This window comes from Danio rerio, chromosome 24 (genome assembly GCF_052040795.2).
Source record: "Danio rerio strain M-AB ecotype USA chromosome 24, GRCz13ab, whole genome shotgun sequence".
Lineage (NCBI taxonomy): Eukaryota > Metazoa > Chordata > Actinopteri > Cypriniformes > Danionidae > Danio > Danio rerio.
In genome coordinates this window covers 22,199,356-22,223,460 of record NC_141044.1, presented here as the reverse complement: position 1 = coordinate 22,223,460, position 24,105 = coordinate 22,199,356, and the positions used below count along the sequence as shown (strand labels likewise).

At 34.1% G+C, this 24,105-nt stretch overlaps 1 protein-coding gene across 1 annotated transcript in view; it reads right to left on the bottom strand.

Annotated features, from left to right (window-relative positions):
* Positions 1 to 2,114: 2,114 nt before the first annotated feature.
* Positions 2,115 to 24,105, bottom strand: part of prex2 (phosphatidylinositol-3,4,5-trisphosphate-dependent Rac exchange factor 2) — a 242,250-nt gene continuing 220,259 nt past the window's right edge. The window contains exons 38-40 of the mRNA XM_087309456.1: positions 18,376 to 18,478; positions 9,449 to 9,516; positions 2,115 to 3,690 (exon numbers count right to left, since the gene is read on the bottom strand). Of these exons, the coding sequence (XP_087165582.1) occupies positions 3,645 to 3,690; positions 9,449 to 9,516; positions 18,376 to 18,478 (217 nt within the window). The 3' untranslated portion in view covers positions 2,115 to 3,644. The remainder of the gene's footprint in view (positions 3,691 to 9,448; positions 9,517 to 18,375; positions 18,479 to 24,105) is intronic.

The window sequence follows — 24,105 nt, the reverse complement described above, 5'->3', positions numbered from 1 at the left end:
GCTTTCAAATGAATAAAACATTTTTTACTGTATATTTTAATACTTTTCATGTCATTATTTTGGTGGCTAAATGGGCATCAATGTGTGGATGTCAAATGTACATCAAGGATTTAATATCAAATCGATTTGCATTTTTGACCTCATGCTTGATGTCAATTAGATTTAAAATATAATTATATATACTATTGATATTAATCAGTGGCCATCCATTTCTACAATTCATCATACTTATAAAGGTGAGATGCCAGGCAGTGGATCAGTTTTCATTTATACCTAGAAGTGTTTTTCATTGTTCAAGTGTGTTTAATGTGTCCAGTGCATTGTGCAATGTTCTAATGAAACTATAGCATCAAAAAAACTCTCTGACCTCATCCTTGCATAGAAAATTATGCCTCTGTACATGACACAGAGATGCATCTGCCATCTTGGAATACAACTGGATGTGTTACTCCTAGTAGGGGCACTTTTTTAGTAAACATTCTTTTCATATGTAACAATGAAGGTTGTTTGTCATACATATCACCAACACTATCACTAATCCTAACCAAAGACAACGCAATTTACCTTGTTTTCTCACATCTTTTATCTGTTATTTTATCGGTACAGTACAATGTGAGCTATTTAGCAAACTGACTACATCAGAAAAGGAGTCAATATGCAGATGGAAATGTGACACACTTTTTTAGTTGTTTGCTTGTACAAATTGTGTGCATTGTTTAGATGTTTCATGGTTTTATTTGATTATAATAGTTTGTGAGAAGAAAAAAATGCCAGTGACAGTTTATGTGCAAATTTCACCTTGAAACTCCATCGAAACTCCACTCGAAATGAGAATGTTTTTTGTGTGTGTGGATGTAGCTAGGCTAACATTTAAAAACCCACCTTTGTACGGAAAACTCAATCCTCTTGGATGCGTTAGCTCAGCCAAAAATAAAAGTTTTGTTGTTAATTACTCACGCTTGTGTCATTCTAATCCACAGAGACCTTCGTTCCTCTTAATAAGAACACAAATGAAGATGTCTTAGAGGAAATCCAAAAGCTATTTCACCCAGCATAGACAGTGGTCCAAAAGTATATTATTTTTTGTTCCTTTTCTGGACTTTTGCTGCATGTGGAGGTTTCATCTAAAATATCTTAGTTTGTGTTCGAAAGATGAACGAAGGTCTTAGGGGATTGAAACAGCACAAGGGTCAGTAATCAATAACAAAATTTTCATTTTTGAATGAATCGATACTTCAAAGTTCAAAAAATATACTTGGACTCAAAAATCTAAATGAATGCATTTATTTTCATTTTCAGCGAAGCCTCTCTGCTGTTGGTTTGTGGACAGTCATGGCTCATACAAAGGAGCTCAGTGAAGACCTGCGGCTGCACATTGTGGCTGCTCACAAGTCAGGAAAGGGCTAAGTCCATATCAACATGTTTTGAAGTTGCAGTGGCTACATTATAAATACAAAACCTTCCACACTGTAAAACATCTCAGAGGATGTGGTTGGAAGTCAAAAGCCAACTGTGCTGGCCAGGAGGATAGTGGGAGAGTTAAAAGAATTGACGATCACCAGGCAAACAAAAACCTGCTTGGCCTTTGCAAATGCTCATCTGGACAAAAAGATGACTTCCTTTGCTTGTTTTATGTTCAGATGAAACACAAATTAAATTGTTTGGCCACAATGATGTAGCCTTCATTTGGCGTAAAACATGAGAAGCCTTCAACCCCAGGAACACCATCCCTACTATTAAACATGCTGGTGTGAAATTAACGATGTAGGGGTACCAGTGGACATTTCAGAACAACAATGACCCAAACATATAAAGAAAAAGTGTTGAAGAAATGGTTAAAATACAAACACATTAGCATTCTGCAGTTGCCCAGGCAGAGTCCTGACTTAAATTCAATTGAGAATCTGTGGAGAGAGCTAAAGATTAGGGTGATGGTAAAGAGATCCTCCAATCTGACAGAGTTGGAGCTCATCGCTAAAGATGAATGGGCAAAAATACCAGTGAAGACATGTAAAAAGTTGATCAGCAATTCTAGGAAGCGATTTACTGTAAAAGCCAATAAAGTCTTTTCTATTGATTGTAGAGAAGAGTATAAATAATTTTGGACATGTCACTTTTTGTTTAAATAAAGATCCTCTTATTATCTTTTGGGAGAAGATCACTTTTAAGTTATTACAGAAGCCTGGAAAGCATTTACTCCATAGAAACTGTAAGCGACAGTGAGCCCGGGGAAATTATGACAGGTAAACAATGTTTGTCAGAGACAGTTGCCTACATGCAGAGGCCATTAGTGAGATTCCTGAAGACTTTAACTGGTCTGATAGCAGCTGCGCATTTGATGGATGACAACACAGCATATACAGCAGCCTCCAGTTTGTGCGCTCAACACATGCATAATGTCATAAAAAAAACATTCACAGAGATCTGTGACAGATTTACTTCACAAATTTAAACAGATCATCATTAAAATCAATTGCAAGAATACAGCCACATTTCTCAAATATGGCTAATAATATAATACAAGCAATATCATTGTATTTTCTTTTATTCAATTTAAATTGACATTATTACAGTTTGACATTTGATGTAATAATGGGAAAATCAACCTGATTCATATATAAAAACATTTGGAAAATCTCAAAATGGGTTAGTTTTATGACAAAATAAATAACTGTATTTTTTACAGTAATATTTTTACATGAATTAACCTTGTTATCTGGCTTTTTTTAGCATATTAATTCCGAACGCAATATATCATGATTCTCAAAATAGCACATATGAAGTTAATAATCCCTATTTAAAGTGGTTTTCTCAATATTGCATAGTAATGACTGATTAATTTGTTATTTTAAGCAACATCATCAAAACATGTATGACTCCTGAGTGCTGAATATTTTAAACTCTGAAAATTGGACTGACACACTTTCAATTTACTAGAACTGCTATGTTAAGCTGCTTTGACACAATCTACATTGTAAAAGCGCTGTAGAAATAAAGATGAATTGAAAAATTTGGACACCAATTATTTATATACCTACAGTACATACTGTAACTGTGACAATTCTATAAATCTATAACACAGAGGATCATGTTGTATGAATTTTCCAGTACTGGATGTCGCTGTAGTTTCACTGAGACTGCAGAACTGAGACTGCAACATGTAGCTTAATGCACTATGGTGTTAATAAACTCTAAACGACTACTAAGACTTTGTGAAACCTAATAAGCTGAACCTATACATATGTAAAAGACTTAAATGAGAATAGATGAAATACAAAAGGCACATACAGAGGCAAATATGAACTATAAACAAAAGTTACGGCTTAACATACAAAGACTAAAGCATTGTGCAAATTCTTTTACATCAAGAAACAAGATGTTTAGACGCTGTGATTGACGCTCTATTGATGTGAAGGGCTTGACAGCAGCTGGAAGATCAAAATCCTGTTTGTTTGATCTTCCGTCTACAATAAGATGCACCGTAGCGAAGCAAGAAATAAAAAATAATGCTGCCTTTAAAAAGCTGTGACAAAAGTCAATATATATTACGTTGCGAAGCCTTGGAGACGCGACAGATGCCTGTGAGCTGGAGTGACGTCTTGATAGTCTGTGTGTGTCCAGATCTGATGAAGATGGATGTGGGTTTAAGGGTCACCGTCAGGAGGTGGAGGCTGACACAGTTTGTATAGTCTGTAAATAGAATAATAATAAAAAAGCATGTTAATTATCATAATGCATTCAACGATCTGAATTAATTTCAGATTTTTTTTTTAAACACAATATTTCAGCACAATTACTTGCTTTAACTATATAATATATAATCTGAGAATTATATAATCGTATTAATCTCACTGATTAACTGGAATTTAAATGATTTGACTGTTATAACCCATGCATGACTGCTTAAAAACAACCCAAATTAATGAATTATAGATATCTAAACAAAATACATTTCACCAAGACATGTTTTCAAGCAAAATAAACAAAAGCTACTTCAGAATTAATTTCAGGTTTAAAAAAAAACTTCAGGTTTGGACATTTTTGGTGCAATTACTGTAGGGCCTCCTGTACATTCTGGACATTTCTCGATTACTGTCATAACACATTTTATACAATAACTAAAATAAAAATGGTTACATCTTTAAAAAATGTAATTTAATTAAATTTTTTTAATGTAAAAAATGTAAAGTCTCAAGAAATGAAATTAATTATCTTTTACCGCATTTTCAAAGCTTTGATTTATTTTATTTTAAAGAAAATCTAGCACTTTTAAGGCAAAATTGAGACTTGCACAGCCAGGAATGAGGCAGTAAAGCAGTGATCAAATCACTGAGTTTAGATTTTTTATTTTTTTTTCAGTTGCTAAATAACCCTGCAGACTGGGTACTTTCATTTTTTATTGCTGGGTACTTTCAAACACAGATGACCAAACTTTTTTTTTTTTTTATGAAGGGCCAAAAATTAAACTTGATTGAGGGCTGTGGGCCCCCAAAAATTAAACTTGATTGAGGGCTGTGGGCCAAAGGTAAATATATCAAACTGTATTACACCAGTGCCATGAGTAATTTAATTTATTTTTAAATTTTATATCTGAAGTATATATATTTTTAAAAAGTGTAATGACTTTTTTTATGGTAAAAACACTAATAAACTCTAAACAACTACTAAGACTTTGTGAAACCTAATAAGCTGAACCTATACATATGTAAAAGACTTAAATGAGAATAGATGAAATACAAAAGGCACATACAGAGGCAAATATGAACTATAAACAAAAGTTACGGCTTAACATACAAAGACTAAAGCATTGTGCAAATTCTTTTACATCAAGAAACAAGATGTTAAGACACTGTGATTGACGCTCTGATCAAATCAGAGTTTAGATTTTTATATCTGAAGTATATATATTTTTAAAAAGTGTAATGACTTTTTTATGGTAAAAACACAAATAATCCCATTAATAACACAATGGAGATGCTTTTATTTGCTCGACGATGTCTTGTGCACTGTCAAGTGACAGTATTTACAATTTTAAAAAATCAGATTAATTTACAAAACGAAAGAACAAAACACAATGACCACCACCCCATCATTCTCCCTCTCTTCCTCAAATAAGATGGTGGGCCAAATCGAAGTTTAGAATGGTCCAACTTTGGCCTGCAGGCCCTAGTTTGGGCATCTCCTGTCTAAAATCTTGTTTACACTGCAAAAAAAGTGTTTCTTACTTGAATTGTTTGTTCTGTTTCTAGTCCAAATATCTAAAAAACTCTTAAATCAAGAAGCATTTTCTAGACAAGCAAAACATATAGTCTTGGTATGAGAAATAATATGCAAAAATGAACTGAGTTTTTCCCTAAAACAAACAAAACAATCTGGCAATGGGGTAAGCAAAATAATCTTATGCCAGATGGAAAACCTAGATTATTTTGCTTAAACCATTGGCATATTATTGTGAGTGTTTTAAGGGAAAAACTTATTTTATGTTGACATATTATTTCTTAAAACAAGAGTCTAAAGCGCTAACTCAGTTCCAATTTTCAGCAAACGAATAAATGAATAATAAAAATGAAGTGTGAGTTATATCCAAACACACGTCTTATTCTTATGCGTCTCCAAAACCAGACAGGTGGACCAATCTAAACTAGTTTTTATCAAAGCAAATATACATATGCAAACAATGCATAATACTAATAATAACATTATACAAATGCAAATGTGAATTGACCTAAATAAAAAAAATAAATAAAAAAATAAAAAGCTCCCGACATTAAGAAGACGTGGAGGTAGTGGTTTGGTTTTTATATCTATGTAGAAAATAATAATTTTTGTAAAATTATTTTTTTTTCATATGTAAAGATGAATTGCTGTACATACTGTGTGTATTAAGTGTTTGAACCTGCATAGGCGCATAACTAACACGATCCGCACTGGACTTTAGAACAGCGTTTACTTGGTCAATGGCGCAGTCTATTTCAGTTTCTTAGAATAGCAATGCATAAACAATGCACCTTAACACACCTCCTTTATAGACCAGCACACCCATGAGTCCACAAAATGGTGCAAATGGATATGCTATTTAAACAACATGGTTCAAAATGTGAAAATTAGGGTTGCGCTGGTTTGAAAATAGCAACAAATCGCGCCAAGCATGTCTTGCGCCTAGTGAATGATAGGGCCCTATGTTTTTAACTTGTCTAGAAAATGCTTCTTGATCTAAGAATTTTTAGATATTTGGACTAGAAACAGAAAATTAAGACAAGCATTTTTCGCAGTGTAATTAAAATCACATTTTGATTGGTTATGATTATATCACGTTGGTTAACTATGTGACTGATTATGACAGAGGTGGAGAGCAGCAGCTCATTTGGATTTTTACAGAGACAAACAATAACATACACACACAGACACACACACAGACACAAAATAGCATTTTGGTAACCCAATTTCTATACAAATAAGTGAGGAATTATATAGAGATTCACACCAAAATTTTAATTACCTAGTCATTTACTTTCCTTTATTCGATTTTAAACCTTTCTGAGAATATCTTTTAAAGAAAGTAAGTTGCTGGTACACATCAAATTCTATTATAGGAAAAACTATTGCAGTCAACTACAATCATCAAAAAAAAAATCTTTTTTGTTTAACAGTAGAAAGAAACACAAATAGGTTTGGAACAAGTGAAGTGTTTGTAAATGATGTCAGAATTTTCCATTTGGGGTGAACTGTCCCTTTAAGCTAAAACTTCACCGACACGTTTTGTGGGACACCCGAGGCATATTACATTTGCAGCAGTCAACACACATGCTTACATTTGTGTTCTAAACCAGCTATGGACTTTCCTTCAGGGGAGCACAAGTTAAACACTATTTCTTGGATTTAGGCAGTGTTTGTTATATGCCAAATAAACATAAGCCGCACAGCGATGATCACATGCAACATGCTATGAAAAGCTCTGAGTCATTGTCTTGAGGGTCACGCTACACTACATCTCCCTACAGACCTCAACCCACTGTGACAGATTACAGTTTACACTCTAGTTTTAGACCTGCTGAGAGAGAATGACGAAATCTGCTTTTAACGTATGTCTCATTCTGTGTTCCTGGAGGAAATATAGTCAGCCGCTCATAAATGTTCTCTTTCTTTCACACACACACACACACACACACACACACACACACACACACACACACACACACACACACACACACACACACACACACACACACACACGCACACTGCCGTTCTGCTAGAGGACTTGCACTTTACGCTAAAGAATACGCTTTGTGAATTTAATATCTCAGGGTTCTGTTCACGGTGTATGGATGAATATAGCATGATGTGGACATTTGCAAGAACTCTGCGTTTTTTTGTCACACACTGCTTTTCTGCAGGGGTTTATTTGAGGAATAAATGCAGAACAGCTGTTCCTGAGTTTCTGTCTCCAGTACAATAGTGGGCAACTTATTATTATGCAAAAGGACATTTCAAATGCAGAAACACAATTGTAATGCTAGTTTGCAGATTCAGGAAGAAATATCAGGCCTTGTAGAAAAAGAACTGCATTAAACAGTATATGTATGAGCTACTGGCCCAATTCAATTTCTTTATGCTAAATACTGACACAATGATATAATTATTTTATTTTAATTATTTTTAATTGTATAAACACCAGTTCAGTCTGCTTATCAAATGTGATTGTCTCATAGCCGTGCCATATTCCTCAATAACAGCACTTGTACAGCCTCTTCCCTTTTGTGTTCCACCCACATAGATTGACAGCAGATCAATAGACTCACTACATTTTGACAAATATTGCAAATATAGAATGTAGTTGTTTAGTTTGCAACTATGCAGTTTATTTATAAGGATAAGTGCCTATTTTAAATATTCATAATTTCAGCGGCCATCAGCCTGTCAAACTGAGCAAAACAAAAATAGTTGGGCCACAAGATGGCGAAAGACACCGCATAATAAGTCCTTAGGAAGGAAAAATTCAGCGTTTTCTTTTTGCATTTTTTGCATTTCGACATTCTAAATTAAACTCTCTCATTTGTATGTTGTATTTATACCATAGTAATCTGTTAGTGTTTGCTTTGTTTTGGCTTTTTCGGGGTTAATTATTGTGAAATCCCGATTGCAACAGAAAAATACTGGAAAATCTCTGTAGACTGATAGCATTTCATGCCGTTCAGCCTTACAATCTTAAAGTGTAAGCAAAATAACCTGTTTTGTCATCACTTTAGATATTATGCTAGAGAATCATTGAAATTTTGTTATTGACCAAATACTTAATTTCCACCATAATTTGCAAATAAATTCATTAAAAATCCTGCAATGTGATTTTCTGTATTTTTTCTCATTTTGTCTCTCATAGTTGAGGTATACCTATGATAAATATTTCAGACCTCTCTCATCTTTTTAAGAGGAGAACTTGCACAATTGTTGGCTGACTAAATACTTTTTGCCCCACTGTATTTATGCAAGTAATGATATACATAATAAAAATGTTGTGTGGATCCATTTATAGAGCATCAAATCAAAATCAAATCCAAAATCCTAAATAATTATCAATGCCATTTTTTCCTTTAACACACTTGTCATTTCTACATCGATCACATATTTTTGGGACACACACTTAAATGTCAAAAACAAACATTATACATTATAACAAACTATATATATATATATATATATATATATATATATATATATATATATATATATATATATATATATATATATATATATATAATTATTATTATTATTATTATTATTATTATTATTATTATTATTATGTATTAATATATTATTTCATATATTTTTACCCCACAAATTCTGACACTTTTGGAGCAATTAGCGCATATACTGTACATTCAAAGCAATATATTAAAATTTTAATCATTCCATTAAATTATTACTGGACATTAAAAGATTTTCTATTATTATAAATTTCCTTCAATGACAAAAATTCAAAAACAATTACTCATAAATACTGTAGAGAGCATGCAAATATTTTGTGTCTGTTTCTTTAAACTTTAATTCAAATTTAAATTAATAAACATTTTTTTTTTACTTATAAAAAAAACAGTAAATGCTGTAATAACAGAGAAATACAGAGTAATGTTCAACACTTTTTTTTTTTTTTACAGTTACTGATCATCAAATAAAATGGTTAAAATAAAGTTTTAAAATGGTTCAACTAAACATCTCACCAAAAATAAAACTCATACCACAAACACTTAACGGTTTACAGCAAAGCCCTCATCAAAATGTTTGGGGTGTGTCAGTAAAGTAACATTTCCAGAGCCCTGAACATTTTTCTGCAATGTGTAAATCTTTGACCCGTGGCATTTAGGTCTAAAACGATTGGATGCACATTTTGTAAAAGGTTAGTGAAAGCCACAGTGTGAATGTGCGGGGACTGAAATGAGGGCGCTCTGCTTACCTTGGCACTGTTGACGGGGTGCGATCTCTCACTCCCAGATTCTTGGCGGAGTTCTGGACTCTCGCTCCCTAAAAACAAGACAAAATTATGAATGAGTAGCAGGCCTCACACACAGCGTGCAGTGGGGGAAAAAGTGAATTACCATAATAGTTATCATCATACATAAATATTTGGGTTGAATTAATTAGATGATACGGCAAATCATTAGTTTAAGATTAATTAGCCTAAGTTTAATTAATCTTTGATGAAGTGAATTTTTAAATGTCTTGCTGTGTGACATTTCAAGCTTGAATTGCTCTGATGTAAAAAAAAAAAAAAAAAAAAAAAAAAAAACTTACTTTACATCCTAGTCAGGATGCTTGATTAATTGCTTTAATTTTTCCTTTATGGCACATAATAAATTAATGTAATTAATACAATACATAAAGTAACAAGATTAGTCATCGTAAATTAATAAATGAAGCTGTCAGCCTGAGTTTACAAAATAAAACACTTTTCTATGTAAAGCAAAATTTCATATAATAAAAATATGTACACAACAGAGATATGTTTTCTGATATAAAATCATGTATTAAGATAAGATCACATACAGTTGAAGTCAGAATTATTAAACCCTTTGAATTATTAGCCTCCCTGTTTATTTTTTCCCCAGTTTTTCTTTAAAGGAGATACATTTTTTTTAACACATTTCTAAACAAAATAGTTTTAATAACTCATTTCTAATAACTGACTTATTTTATCTTTGCCATGATGACAGTAAATAATATTTTACTAGATATTTTTAATACTCTTCTATACAGCTTAAAGTCACATTTAAAGGCTTAACTAGGTTAATTAGGTCAAATTTGGCAGAATAATGTTATTAGGCAAGTTATGTATAATGATGGTTTGTTCTGTAGGCTATTATAAATTATAGCTTAAAGGGGCTAATGATTTTGACCTTAAAATGTTTTTAAAAGATTCTTATCTGAATATCTTATCCAAAAAAAAAAAATAAAAAAAAAAAAATCTGACTTTCTCCAGAAGTAAAAAAATATTATCAGACATACTGTGAACATTTCTTTGCTCTGTTAAACATCATTTAGTAAATATTAAAAAAAGAAATAAAAAAAATTTAAAAATCAAAGAGAGGCTAATAATTCTGACTTCAACTGTATACTTTACAGCATATTACAAATATACAACCCATTACACACACAGATTCAAAAACTACACAGTATACAAGAAATAATGTAGCATGATATATTACAATACAAAATCATAGAGATATTTATTATAATTAAAATAATAACATAAATACTGCATATTTGCCAGCAGCTCTCTTCATCTCTCACATGGTCGCCCAATGAAGCCAAGCAGGGAACATGGGAAAAGCCACATGGGAAAGCTAGGTTGCTGCCAGAAGTGTTGTAAGTGAGGCACTCAATCTGCGGTCTGTGTGAGTCCTAACATCCCAGTATACTGATGGGGACTCTATACTGCTCAGTAAGTGCCGTCTTTTTGAGGTCCTGATTCTCTGTGGTCATTATGGATGTCCTTCAATAAAGAGTAGAGGTTTAATCTAGGCCATAGGTCTCAAACTCAATTCTTGGAGTGCCGCAGCTCTGCTTTTGCTCCAGCCCTAATCAGACACACCTGATCCAACTAATCAAGGTGTTCAAGACTACTCTGGAACAACTTGAACAGTTAAATCAGCTGTCTCAGAATAGGGTTGGAGCAAAACTTTGCAGAGCTGCAACCCTTCAGGAACTGAGTTTGAGACCTATGATCTAGACCAAATTTGGCCTCTGTCCATCATGGCTTCCATACCATAATTGGCTTCATAACTCTGTATACTCTCAATCAGCTGGTGTGCGGTCCCCCAAAAAGCGCTTTGAGCATTCAGAAAAGTGCTTTATAAATGTAAGGAATTATTATTATTATTATTATTATTATTGTTGTTATTATTATTATTTTAGATATTTTAAACATGCACACTTTATATTGTAGCAATACTTAATATTTATAAAAATGTATAATTTATTATATTAAACTTGTATAAATAATGTGTTGACTTTACAATGTATGCATTATGTAAAGATGTAATCCTGTGTTTGTGTAAATGTTATTAAAATTCATTATTAAATACGTTGTATAATGTGGTATATATGTTTATATTATATACACTTTTTATGTTAAATATTATGTATATACAATATGCCATATGGTTTTGTAATGTATGCCTTATGTAAAATATGTAACGATATATTAAAATACATATAACAAACAACATAATCTGTATATTCTTATTTAAAAACCAAAACCCACATATCTGTTATAACTAAATCACCCAAATTCATTTAATAATTAAACGTCCAGAACAATGGGTGTAAAAATTACTTCATAAAATTAATATGCATTCGTTATTACTTCTATTATTCCATAATTAAATAATTCATATAATCATTTCCTCCTGAACAGATCATCTGTTTTAGGACTTTTTCCTTTTCACTTGCTCAAATCAGCCTTTATTGTCGTCATGGCTCATATTTCACAGGAAAAGAGCACATGTAGAGCTGAACCTGTGACTTACAACCTGTGTCCGTCACACTTCACCAATACTGGCCTTGTCAGGTGTGTTAGATGTGCTTGTTTGCAATCGTAAATTAAAATGTAAAACATTCATACTGGTAGAACATCCAGAGTCATTCTCCGTGAGTTAAAGCCTCATCCAGCTAAATGAATCACAGGCCTGTTTTACTCCAGAATGCTGGCGCGTCAAAATGAAAAATCACCACCTGCGCTTTGACGTAAGAAGGAAAATGTGTATCTTGCACATTTTACAAACATTAGCGCTTTCTGTAAATAGCACTATGGGTGGGTGTGACAAGAGGGCTATTCGCCAAGTGCGTCTGGAGCCGCTGGATCATCAGCAGGAGACAATACTAAAGCATAAACACTGCCGGAGGTAAAGGAAGAGCACAACTGCAGGCTTCAGCACTAAAACATTAGCAATGCCCAAAAGCCCATTCAGAATTGCAGGTACTGTACATGTGGTGTCCAAAGTCATTATTTCTTTCAGCTTTTTTCAAATAGTTTTTTTATTTTTTTAATTAGAGGTGTAGGTGTGGTGTTGAAACTATTGTCATTGTTTAAAGGTCATTTGTTCAAAGTAGAAGATATACTATCTGCTATGTCACAGAGGCTCAGCCTGATTGGTCTGATGGTGGCGCTATAGTGGCCCATAATACATAATCACTCATAACTCCTCAACCACTAGCCACAGCCTTACACTACCTGACAAAAGTCTTGTCGTTGATCCCGTTTGTAAGAGCAACAGATAATAACTTGACTTCTAGTTGATCCTTGGGAAAAGAGGCAGAAGATAGATTTTTTAGAGAATCCTCTGTTGAACTGCATCCTGATCATCAAAAATTCTGCAGAAGATATATTGGAACTTTCATGGACCCAAGATTCTCACTGAAATTAATCAAGTTTGTTAAAGAAAAAATCATGGTTTGGGATTACATTCAGTATGCAAGCATGTGAGAGTTCTGCAGAGTGGATGGCAACATCAACAGCCTGAGGTATCAAGACATCTGTGCCACCCATTACACAACAAACCACAGTAGAGGGCAATTTCTTAAGGAGGATAGCGCTCCTTCTCATACTTCAGTCTCCACGTCAAAGTTCTTGAAAGCAAAGAAGGTCAAGGTGCTTCAGTATTGGCCAGCCCAATCATCAGGCATGAACATTATTAAGCATGTCTGAGGTAAGATGAAGGAGGAGGCATTAAAGATGAATCCAAAGAACTTTGATGAACTCTGGGAGTTCTGCAAGAACGCTTTCTTTGCCATTCTTTGCCATGACTTTATTAATAAGTCATTTGAGTCATTGCAGATATGTATGGATGAAGTCCTCCAAGCTCATGGGAGTCATACACAGTATTAATTATTTTTCCACTGCACCATGACTTTATATTCTATACTGTACTTTATTTCTGTTAAGTGACAAGACTTTTGTCTCAGCAAAGTCAGACCTTACTGTCCTAATTAGACAATAAAACAAATCAAGACATGATCATGTTTTATTTTGGTAAAATAAGCGTAATCTAGAGGCCTTTGCCTTTCATGTAAGCCACTTCTGATACCAATTGATCAACTAGAAGTCGAGTTATTTGATGTTCCTAAAACTTGGATATGCGACAAGCCTTTTATCAGGTAGTGTATAACACTGGCCCAAGCTCTACAAGGTGTGTGTGTTAGATCTGGTAACCAAAGTGGTGAAATTTCAGAGTATTTTGCAATTTAAAAAAAGACATCTGAATATCAGAATTGATCAATCAAAGTTGATTTTCCATTCAGGTTTACCAAATGAAAGAAAAATGTAATCTGCCTATCAGCATTCTTTAAAACATCTTATTTTGTGTTCAACAGAAGAAAGAAACTCATAAAGGTTTAAAAACCACATGAGGGAGCGTAAATGGTGAGGCAGTTTTATTTGTGGTAAACTAACCCTTTAAAAATCTACATGCCATTAAAAATATATCAAATTCAATAGATTTATTCAAAAACGTAGATTCATCCAGTAATGAAACAAGAGAAATCTTTGAGTAATTAAGTGAATCATTTATTGGAACCAATACAATTAATCAATTATTCAAATATTTAACATTTGGTCAGAAAATGTCAATTAACGGTCCCACTTTATATTAAGTACCCTTAACTAATATGTACTTACACTGAAATTAATAACTAGTTACAATTTACCTGTGTAAATGCATGTTTTTCCATTATACTCATTGATTAAATATTTATAATACATATAATTTATAATTACACTGTTGACCATTCTTTACACATTAACCCACCCTTAAACCTATACCACCAAACCTGTCCCTAACCCTACCCGTGTCCAACTTCAAGAGCACCAAAAGTTTTCTGCATCGCATATCAACACATTAAGTACATTCTATTTATATTTTAAAGTACATAGTAGTTAAGAACACAAAACAATTTGGGACCCAACGAAATGTTATTTAGTGTTTTTTTTAGCAATTCTCATTTAATCCAGAATCATAAAGTCATGGAACAAAAAAAGTTGGGATTTTACACATCTGGAAAATTAGCTGCCTGTTCATATAACCTTGTTAATAAAAAAAAAAAAATAAGTATGATTTTTAGAATAAATCATGAATACCCAACCATAAACACAACTGCCTTTAGCTTTTAAGCAAAACAAAAATAGAAAAGAGCTCTTATGTATTGGAATTAGCTAACTCGACATCCCAAACACACTGTGGTCAGCTCTAGTGTACAGGTAGTGTGTTTCTCTGACGAATGCTGACTGGTGAGTGCATCATGGCACAGTCAGCACCACAGTCAGTCCCTTATCATGTCTTGATACCATCAGCAATTACACTAGAAAAGTCTCCCCATTCGCCTGATGTATACTGCTTTCCTGCTGCTTTAAAATACAGCTAGATGTTTAGGGGAACAACTGAGATATAAGAGACTGAGAGTACAAAAAGCTCTTGTCTACAGACATGGCAACGATTAGCCAACCTCTTGAAAACCTTTTTTTCAACAATCACTTCTCTAAAAATATGGTTAACTCATTTCGGCAGTTCAGCAGTTTGGTGTTTATACATAGAAGGTGAATAATAGAGCTATTCGTCAGTGTCCCTTTCCTGTCCTCAATGAGTTTGCAGGTTTTATGATGGATGAGTCTCTTTTGAGTCTCGCTGTGAGGTACGAATCACGCTGAATAATAATAAATAGCCAACCAGGGGGAGCTCTGACGACAGTCATTCATATTGATATTCATAAAGTTATTCTGGAGCATGAAGCAGTGAAGGTGAGGACTCGACACCCACTGGCGGTCCAGGATATTATACTGTAATACATTATGAATTCAGAAGGTTTAAAATGAGAATATAAATGTATATTATATAACAGTTGAATGAATGTTACATGGTACTTATAAAGTAATTTTAATTTCATCAAATGCAGTGGTGACCATGAAATTGAATCATGAAAAATTATATAATAATAATTAAATAAACAGGTATATGCATCAGTTTTTCATCATTCCATTTATATAATTTTACTTAATTTTAATTATTTTAAAATAACTAATATAACTAGTTATGGCATTACTTTTATGACTTTTTATTTTATTTGTTTTTAAAGTTGCATTCAAATTGACAGTAAATACATACATATTGGAAGAACTGGAACATTAAACTAATATGAACATAAGCTGCATTAATTTTAATTATAGAAATCAAAATTGATTAGCATATAAATATCTTCATATATAATAAAAGCATATATACTTACACTCACTGACCATTTATTAGGTACACCTGTTCAACTGCTTGTTAACGCAAATTTTTAATCAGCCAATCACATGGCAGCCATTCACTGCATTTAGGCATGTAAACATGGTCAAGACGATCTGCTGCAGTTAAAACCGAGCATCAGAATGAGAAAGAAAGATAATTTAGGTGACTTTGAACGTGGCATGGTTGTTGGTGCCAGACGGGCTGGTCTGAGTATTTCAGAAACTGCTGATCTATTGGGATTTTCACGCACAACCATGTCTAGGGTTAACAGGGAATGGTCTGAAAAAGAGAAAATATCCAATGAGTGGCATTATGTAGTTGCAAATGCCTTACTGATGTCAGACGAGAATGGCCAGAATGGCCAGTTTCAGCTGATAGAAAGGCAACAGTAACTCAAATAACCATTTGTTATAACTGAGGTATGCAGAATAGCATCTCTGAACGCACAACACGTCAAATCTTAAAGTGGATAGGCTACAGCAGCAGAAGACCACACCGGGTGCCACTCCAGTCAGGTAGGAATGGGTAACTGAGGCTACAATTTGCACAGGGTCACCAACATTGGACAAAAGAAGATTGAAAAACTTCGCCTGGTTTGATGAGTCTCGATTTTTGCTGTGACATTTGGATGGTAGGGTCAGTTTTTGGCATCAGCAACATGGAAGCATGAATCCATCCTGCCTTGTATGAACGGTTCAGGATGGTGGTGGTGGTGTAATGGTGTGGGGTATATTTTCTTAGCACACTTTGGGCCCATTAGTACCAATTCAACATCAACCCCACAGCCTACCTAAGTATTGTTGCTGACCATGTCCATCCCTTTATGACCACAGTGTACCTGACTTCTGTTGGCTACTTTCAGCAGGATAAAATGCCATGTCATTAAGCGGGAATCATCTCAGTCTTGTTCCTTGCACATGACAATGAGCTCACTGTACTCAAATGGCCTCCACAGTCACCAGACCTCAATACAATAGAGCAACTTTTGGGTGTGGTGGATAGAGAGATTTGCATAATGGGTGTGCAGCCAACAAATCTACAGCAACTGTGTGATGTTATCATGTCAATATGGACAGAAATCTCTGAGGCATATTTCCAGAAGCTTGTTGAATCTATGCCACAACGGATTAAGGCAGTTCTAAATGCAAAAGAGGATCCTAACCGGTACTAGTAAGATATACCTAATAAAGTGGCAGATGAGCGTATAATGTTCTAAAAAAATTATTACATACATTATTTATTTATTTTTAACTTTTTTGGGATCATTAAATTATTAAAATTTGCAGTAAATAATGTAAGAATTGTAAGTCTATGAACAAGAATGTACATAATTTATTTAACATTTCCTTTTTTGCCTTCTTTAATCATTACTGTAAATAGTCAAAAATGATGGCAATTTACAGTAAATATACAGTATATTCCTGAACACTGAAGTAAACACACTGGCCTGATACTCACAGGCCTAATGTACTCTTGTGAATATGATCTGTCTGGACGTGATGGAGCTTCTGTCAAAGGCTCTTAGGTCTTTAGCTCTCATGACTCAGGGCCACCTTGAAGTTTCATTTCTTCTATTATACAACTCTCACACAGCAGCTCCTGTCAGCTTCATCCATAACCTCATGAAGGACACTTCAAGGCTAGGCTGAAAATGGCCGGAAAATGACTAAAAATCTCCCGCTTTCTAAATGAAAGGCAGGTTTCAGACTTCATTTCATGAACATCTATCCAGCTTCTTCCAGACCAGCTTATGCTAACAGCCATGTAGACAAACCAAATGAGAGAAAGCAAAACCAAGGCAGTTAAGCTTGTTACATTTCCCAAAATAATTAAACAGGCCTTTGATAAAAATAAATCCTGAACATGGTGGTCTAACGGTTTGAATTTTTTCCCCTTCCTGCAACTGTAATTCCCAATAAATGAACTGGGTCAGTAACATTCAGAAAGCAGAGGTGGATATTAGCTTATCTTTTTCTCTGCTGGAAATGAGGCTTTGAAACCAAACCACATTTCCTAGCAGAAACTTTAATTGAGAACCAGTGGTATACAGTATATTCTGCAGAAAGCTAGCTTAATGGTGAGTGTGTACAGTAATAAGGTGCTTCTTCAACCATTTATGGCCAAAGTTTGGTTTTTATTTGTTTAAAACTAGTACATTTCAGATTTTACAAGTGACTTGAGAGTAATTTTGCTAAATTATGCTAAGAGTGTGATTTTTATCTTATTTGTTTTTTCCATTTAGGATACATACTAAATGATATTTATATGTTATTAGCTTGTAAAATTGAAAAAATAAATAAGGGTTTCATATTTGAATTAGATCAAATTCCAATAAAAATACAGTAAGATATTGCAGTACTGTTTGGTTTACTGTAAACTGAAATTTGAATTACAATATGCTAAGATACAAATACAGTAACCTTCTGTAACTTACTGTAAAATACTAAAAAGTGAGGAAATTGGTTGATTGGTTGACACTGGTGAGCAAAATATACTTTCAGCAACCTAAAAACCTATTGGACACATTAAACTAGACAGAGAACGATCAATGTGTATCTAAACAAAAACATGGATGTTAAAAGAAATAAGAAATAAAACATACCTGCTTTCTCATGACGTCAGTGGCTTGCATGATGCATCGTGGAGGCAAACCGTGATTACGAGCCAGAAGAATGGCTTGTTCCAATGTGACACTTAGCGTACAACTGCAAGAAACAAAACAAAGCACTGCTCATCATACTGCACACTTTTTAATGCAAAATTATAATTCTTTATCAAATACAACATATATTTTAGCATTATGATGACAGACGTTATACATACTATTGCTATATTACATCTCTATAATACAGGTGTAAAACTATGAAATTGGGTCATTCTTAAATGACACAAGTTAAAAAGATTTCCATACAGGCTGCAGAAAAGCCTTTTATATGAGCTCCCTTTCCACTAACCATGTTTTTTTTTTTGATTATTTTATTTAGAGATGTTTTAATGTATCAACAAAGACGAAACAATTAAAATACAATTGAATTTACACACCACTAGTTATGATTTCAAAATTGTGAATATAACATAACATCTAACAAATATGTTACAGTCACCAGCTGAAAAAAAATATTCAAAGATAATTCCTTGTATTTACTTAGAGTTTAAGTGGTTGCAAACAATTTATTTGAGTTGAATTTAAACAAACAAATCAAATTAAACATAACCAAATTTAATTTGTTTAAATTCAACCCATATAAGTTGTTTGCAACAGTTTTGCAGAATTCTTTTTTTTTCAGTGTAGGTTCTGTGGATTGCTGGAAAGTTACAATTCTGCCATGTTAGTGAACTACAACTCCCTGCATGTGCACCTCGCACACACCGGTTCCTATTACTTATTACACACAAAGTCGGAGGATCATTATGAACTGATAAAATGGACTTTATAAATAACACACACTTCATTGTTGAGTCTTGTTAACTTTTCAACATTATGAAGTGTTTACCTTGTCTTGTTTTTCCATTGCCGTGTGTCTTGACCTTCACTTTATTTATTGTTTTTGCTGTTAGCCACCCAGACCAATCTATTTGCCTGTGACCTGACTACTCTTTTGGACTGCCCTGTAAGATACTGTTTGCTCCTGTGTTTGACCATTTGCCTGTTTGACCATCCTCTGTTGAACAAAGATACTGCAATTGGATCCCCTCACTGTTGTCAGTACAGTATGTTACCAAGTAAAGCAATAAAGTCTCCAGGCATGTATTCAATGAACCAAATCATCAATTTTTGTGAAGTTAACTCAAATGATCAAAAAATGGAAACTACTGCAAAACAAGGGAAACACTGCAGCTATAAAAATAATTTGCCATTGCCTCAATAACTAAAAACTAACATCTTAGGTAAACATAACTTTATTTAGTACTTTTTAATATTATTTCGCTCTAAAATGCAAATTAGACATGTCACTTAAATAGTTTTAAAAATGCAACAGTCAACATGGATGCTCTAGAGAAGGAAGCCTGCATTTTAGTAAACGAGCCAATCATCGATCATTACAGACACACAATTGTCTGGGGGTGGGGAGGGGCTGGTCCAGACATGTGTTCTTTACAATAATTTCTGCAGCTCCAATGTTAAAGGTCTTTGCACACTGAAGTCCAACGTTTTCGTGTGCGTTTTCTCATATTCATATGTGAAACATTTGTCACAAAAACAAAATTGAATTAATTAATCTATTAAAACATTTATGAGTTAGTTCAATAAGTGATACTTTGTCCTCTGCTCTTCTCCAAAGTAGAAAAAGAAAGAGGAATATGTTACATATTGTGTTCATTCAATACTGCATTGAGAGAAAGGTGAGTTCATTATCAAGAGCTGTGCTGGATTATATCAAAATGCAAAGTTTATTTAAGGAAATCAGTGGAATTTTGATACATGGCTTGTGATACTTCACAAATTCATATAGGTAAACAAATCCTTAACAGAAACTGTACTACCTACATTATAATAGATGGCGGCTACGTTGATGTGTCGAAGCAACGAATTGAAAGCAGACCATACTTTTATCATAACTTTTATTATAATGTCAAATGTATGGACACACACACATAACAAACAGCAGCAGGGTAGAAGTGCCCCAGGCACTGAATCTGGTCACGTGTTCTCGACTGTCCGCCACATTCTGTCTTTATTTAATGCACTTTATGAAAGTCTCTTTACGCACTTTATGTCATAAAGTTATCTGTAGCACAAATGACGGTATTCTGTATTTAACTTTTCACTTGTACAGTGGCTCTGAACTGTCAAAACACCACTCAAAGACACCTAGCTTTTTTGGATGCGAAAAAACGGAAACAAAATTAACCCAGTTCAATTGATTTATTTTGACGAACGAAAGTTTCAGGGGCAGTGTGTAGATACGATTCACACAAGGTGAGGTCGAATTAATTTTTTTACGTGTGAAAATTATGGATTCAGTGTGCTATAACCTTTATGGTCAGTAAACACACTGGAATCTCAGCGAATACCTGCCTCAAAGACATGAAAATATATCCACACAAAATGGGAAATCTCTGCTTTTTTAAACGAACCAGCTCCACTTTAAAATAAACGTTCTCTGGTTTTGTAATCTATATGTGTTACAATCCCCAGATATCTAATCCTTACAAATCGCTGGAAAACTACAGATCTGTCATTGAACTGGACTACATATAACATCATGCACCTCACGCACACCAGTTCCTGTTCCCCTCTAATTATACACACACACACAGCTAATAATTCATCACGGACTGATTAGCTGGACTTTATATTCACTCCTTACACACACACGTTGCTGAGTCTTGATTATCTGTAAAATTACAAAGCATTTTCCCCGTCTGTCTTGCTGTGCTTTTGACCAGTTCCAATGCTTCTTGTTCTTATTGATTCTTTGCCTCCTGTCCTGAATGTGTTTATGACCACAGTCTTTGGATTACCCTTATACACCTGTTTGCTCCTATTTTTGACCATTTCCTGCACGACTTCTCTTTAATAAACTGCACGTGGATCCCCAACTCCATTGTTAGTGTTCTAGCATAACAATATGAAACCAATGCAAGATACAGTCCAACTGTGTCATTGTGTTGCATTTTACTCCATTTGGATGCCTGATTATTAAAAATCAGACAAATCTGAGAGGTCACTTAACAGAGACTCATTTCCTAGAAAGCTGAGAATGGACTCGTGTTCTTGTTGAGACCGTTCTTGCCAAGTTACCTCAGAAAAATTAACCCGGGAGACCACAAGAACAGCGAACGCAGAAAAATAAGATGCTGCATTCTTCCTGATGGTCACACAACCAACGAAAATTTATTTCATTCTTGTAAAAGTTTTATGCTTAAGTCTGCATCGACGCATCCACACGAGAACACGAGGATTCAAGATTGCTGAAGAACTCTTATTGAGAAACAGCCAATATTTGGGCTGGTGTACATTCTAATTGGTCGACTAGTTTGTTTAGTAATCCAATCACATGATCACATGTGATTGGATTACTAAATCACATGAATCACATGATGCAAAATCATATTGTTTTTTTTTTTCTTGTTCTGTGTTGCGGATGTAGGAATTTATTAGATTTTTTTCTTATTGTAGCTTATTTGTAGTTTATTTTATTAGATTGACGTTTTAAGACTTTAAAAGCATCATGGACTTTCCTTTCAGCATTTTTTCAATGCCACATCCCAAAAATACATAAAGGGCCACCGTTGTCCATGGGAAGGGTGGCAGATTCCGGCTCTATTAAAAAAAGTGGAGACATTTAACAAGCTTGTGCGGCCCAGGCTCATGTCTCATCTGTCTGGTTAACAGGACGGCCTGTCAGATGTGCTGTCATTCAGCCTGATGAAGCGTGACATGCGCTTTCATTCTCTGAACATGTGTCTGCCACTCTCATCCCATTAACATTTGAACAGACAGTCAGAGGGCAGCATGGACAAACAGGTGTGAGAGTCATACAGCCGGCTGAACTGTCCCAGGGGACCAATGAACATCCTCGGAGAAGACTGATAAACATGTAGTGTCTAAAGAAGGATCAGAGAGTGTCCACTAGATATGAGTGGGACAGGAGCCAATTGAGATGAAAGATGTGATACACAACATCAGCCCAATTAAAAGGGCAGTTTAACTTTACGAGATACTATTAGACAAGTCGATGCTCAGGCTTTGGGTCAATGGGATGAGAGAGCACCAGTACAGTCATAATAAGATATAATCTGATTGGCTGAGTTCGTAAAGAAATGTAAAGTCTACATGAAACCGAAGTTGTGTTCGTCTTTAATTTCTTATTGTGATTATATCTGAGTATTATGTACATTGGTTTATGTTTATATCTTTATGTGTCATGTTATTGTGATTAAATATTATGAGGGCACATTAAAACGTGATTATTTATGACAATACCAAATAAACAGTTTGTAATAAATAAATGCAATATTGGAAAAAAATAACAAGAATTGTCAATTTAGTTTAAATAATGAATTGTTTTCTGTCAAACTAAAAATCAAACGACAACCTTTTTATTAAATACTTTTATTACAACTAGATGTAGTAAGACATTTGAAAGATACTCATGAACAAAGGTGAATCTTTAATATATATATATATATATATATATATATATATATATATATATATATATATATATATATATATATATATATATATATTAGGGGTGTCAAAAATAATCGTTTTTTCTGTGCACTGCGATGCAGACGCGGACAATTCGGTATCGGTTCAGTAATAATCATAACCGGTTATTACTGACGTCATTTACCTCATATGCGCTCTGTCGCGAGGGAGGCGATCACTAGTATTTACAGCGCTTTAACTACTTAGAAATCATAAACTGTGCACAATTTCACTGTGTGTGTTTGCTGGATCAGTCTTTCACTGACATATACAACAATAGCCCCTATTTCACTGAGATCGAGAGAATGAAAGTAGCATACTCCATTTCTCTCTCTCTCTTTCTCACACACACACAGTGGCCTATTTGACCTGCTGGTGTGGCTTCTCTTCTCGGCTGTTTTACAGCGTTACTTTTGCATACAGGAACGAGCGCGTGTCTGCAGACTTTTCTCCACCGTGTCTATCAAACATCAGCTGTGAGATCGCCGCTATATATATATTTGCAATATTACTTTGGGAGTCTTAAAAATATAGAATTAAATAAAAATAAAAAAACCCTGAACTAAACTAACACATAGGGCCCTATCATACACCTAGTTCAATGCGCGACACAGATGTCATTTGCTAGTTTTAGCTCGACGCATGTGTCATTTTGATGTTTTGCACCACGCTGTTTACATAGCACATACATTTGAGCTTACATATGCACCCATAGGAGTTCTAGTCTTGAATCGGGAGGTGTGTTAAGGCGCATTACTGGTGCGTTGCTGTTTTGAGTACCTAAAATAGACTGTATAATAGACCAGCAGAAAGCAGGTCTAAAGTTCAGGGCAGAGTGTGTCAGTTGTGTGCCTTGCTAAAACATTGCTTAAAACATGCAGGATGTAAAGAAATACACAAATATTTTTACATATGAAAAATAATTAATGAATTAAAATGTTACTAACATTTTAATTTTCTATAAATATAAAAACCAGTACCTTCATGCCTTCTTCACTTCGGGGGCTTTTTTCAGTCATTCATGACAACTTGCTTTTTTATAATGTTAATATTATTAGTAGTATAATTTATTAAATCAACTTCTCATGAATGTGTACAAGGAATGTGTATCTGAAATGTACAACAAAACATACTCTAAGTAACTTATTTCAGATTGATAAAAAAAATCCAGAC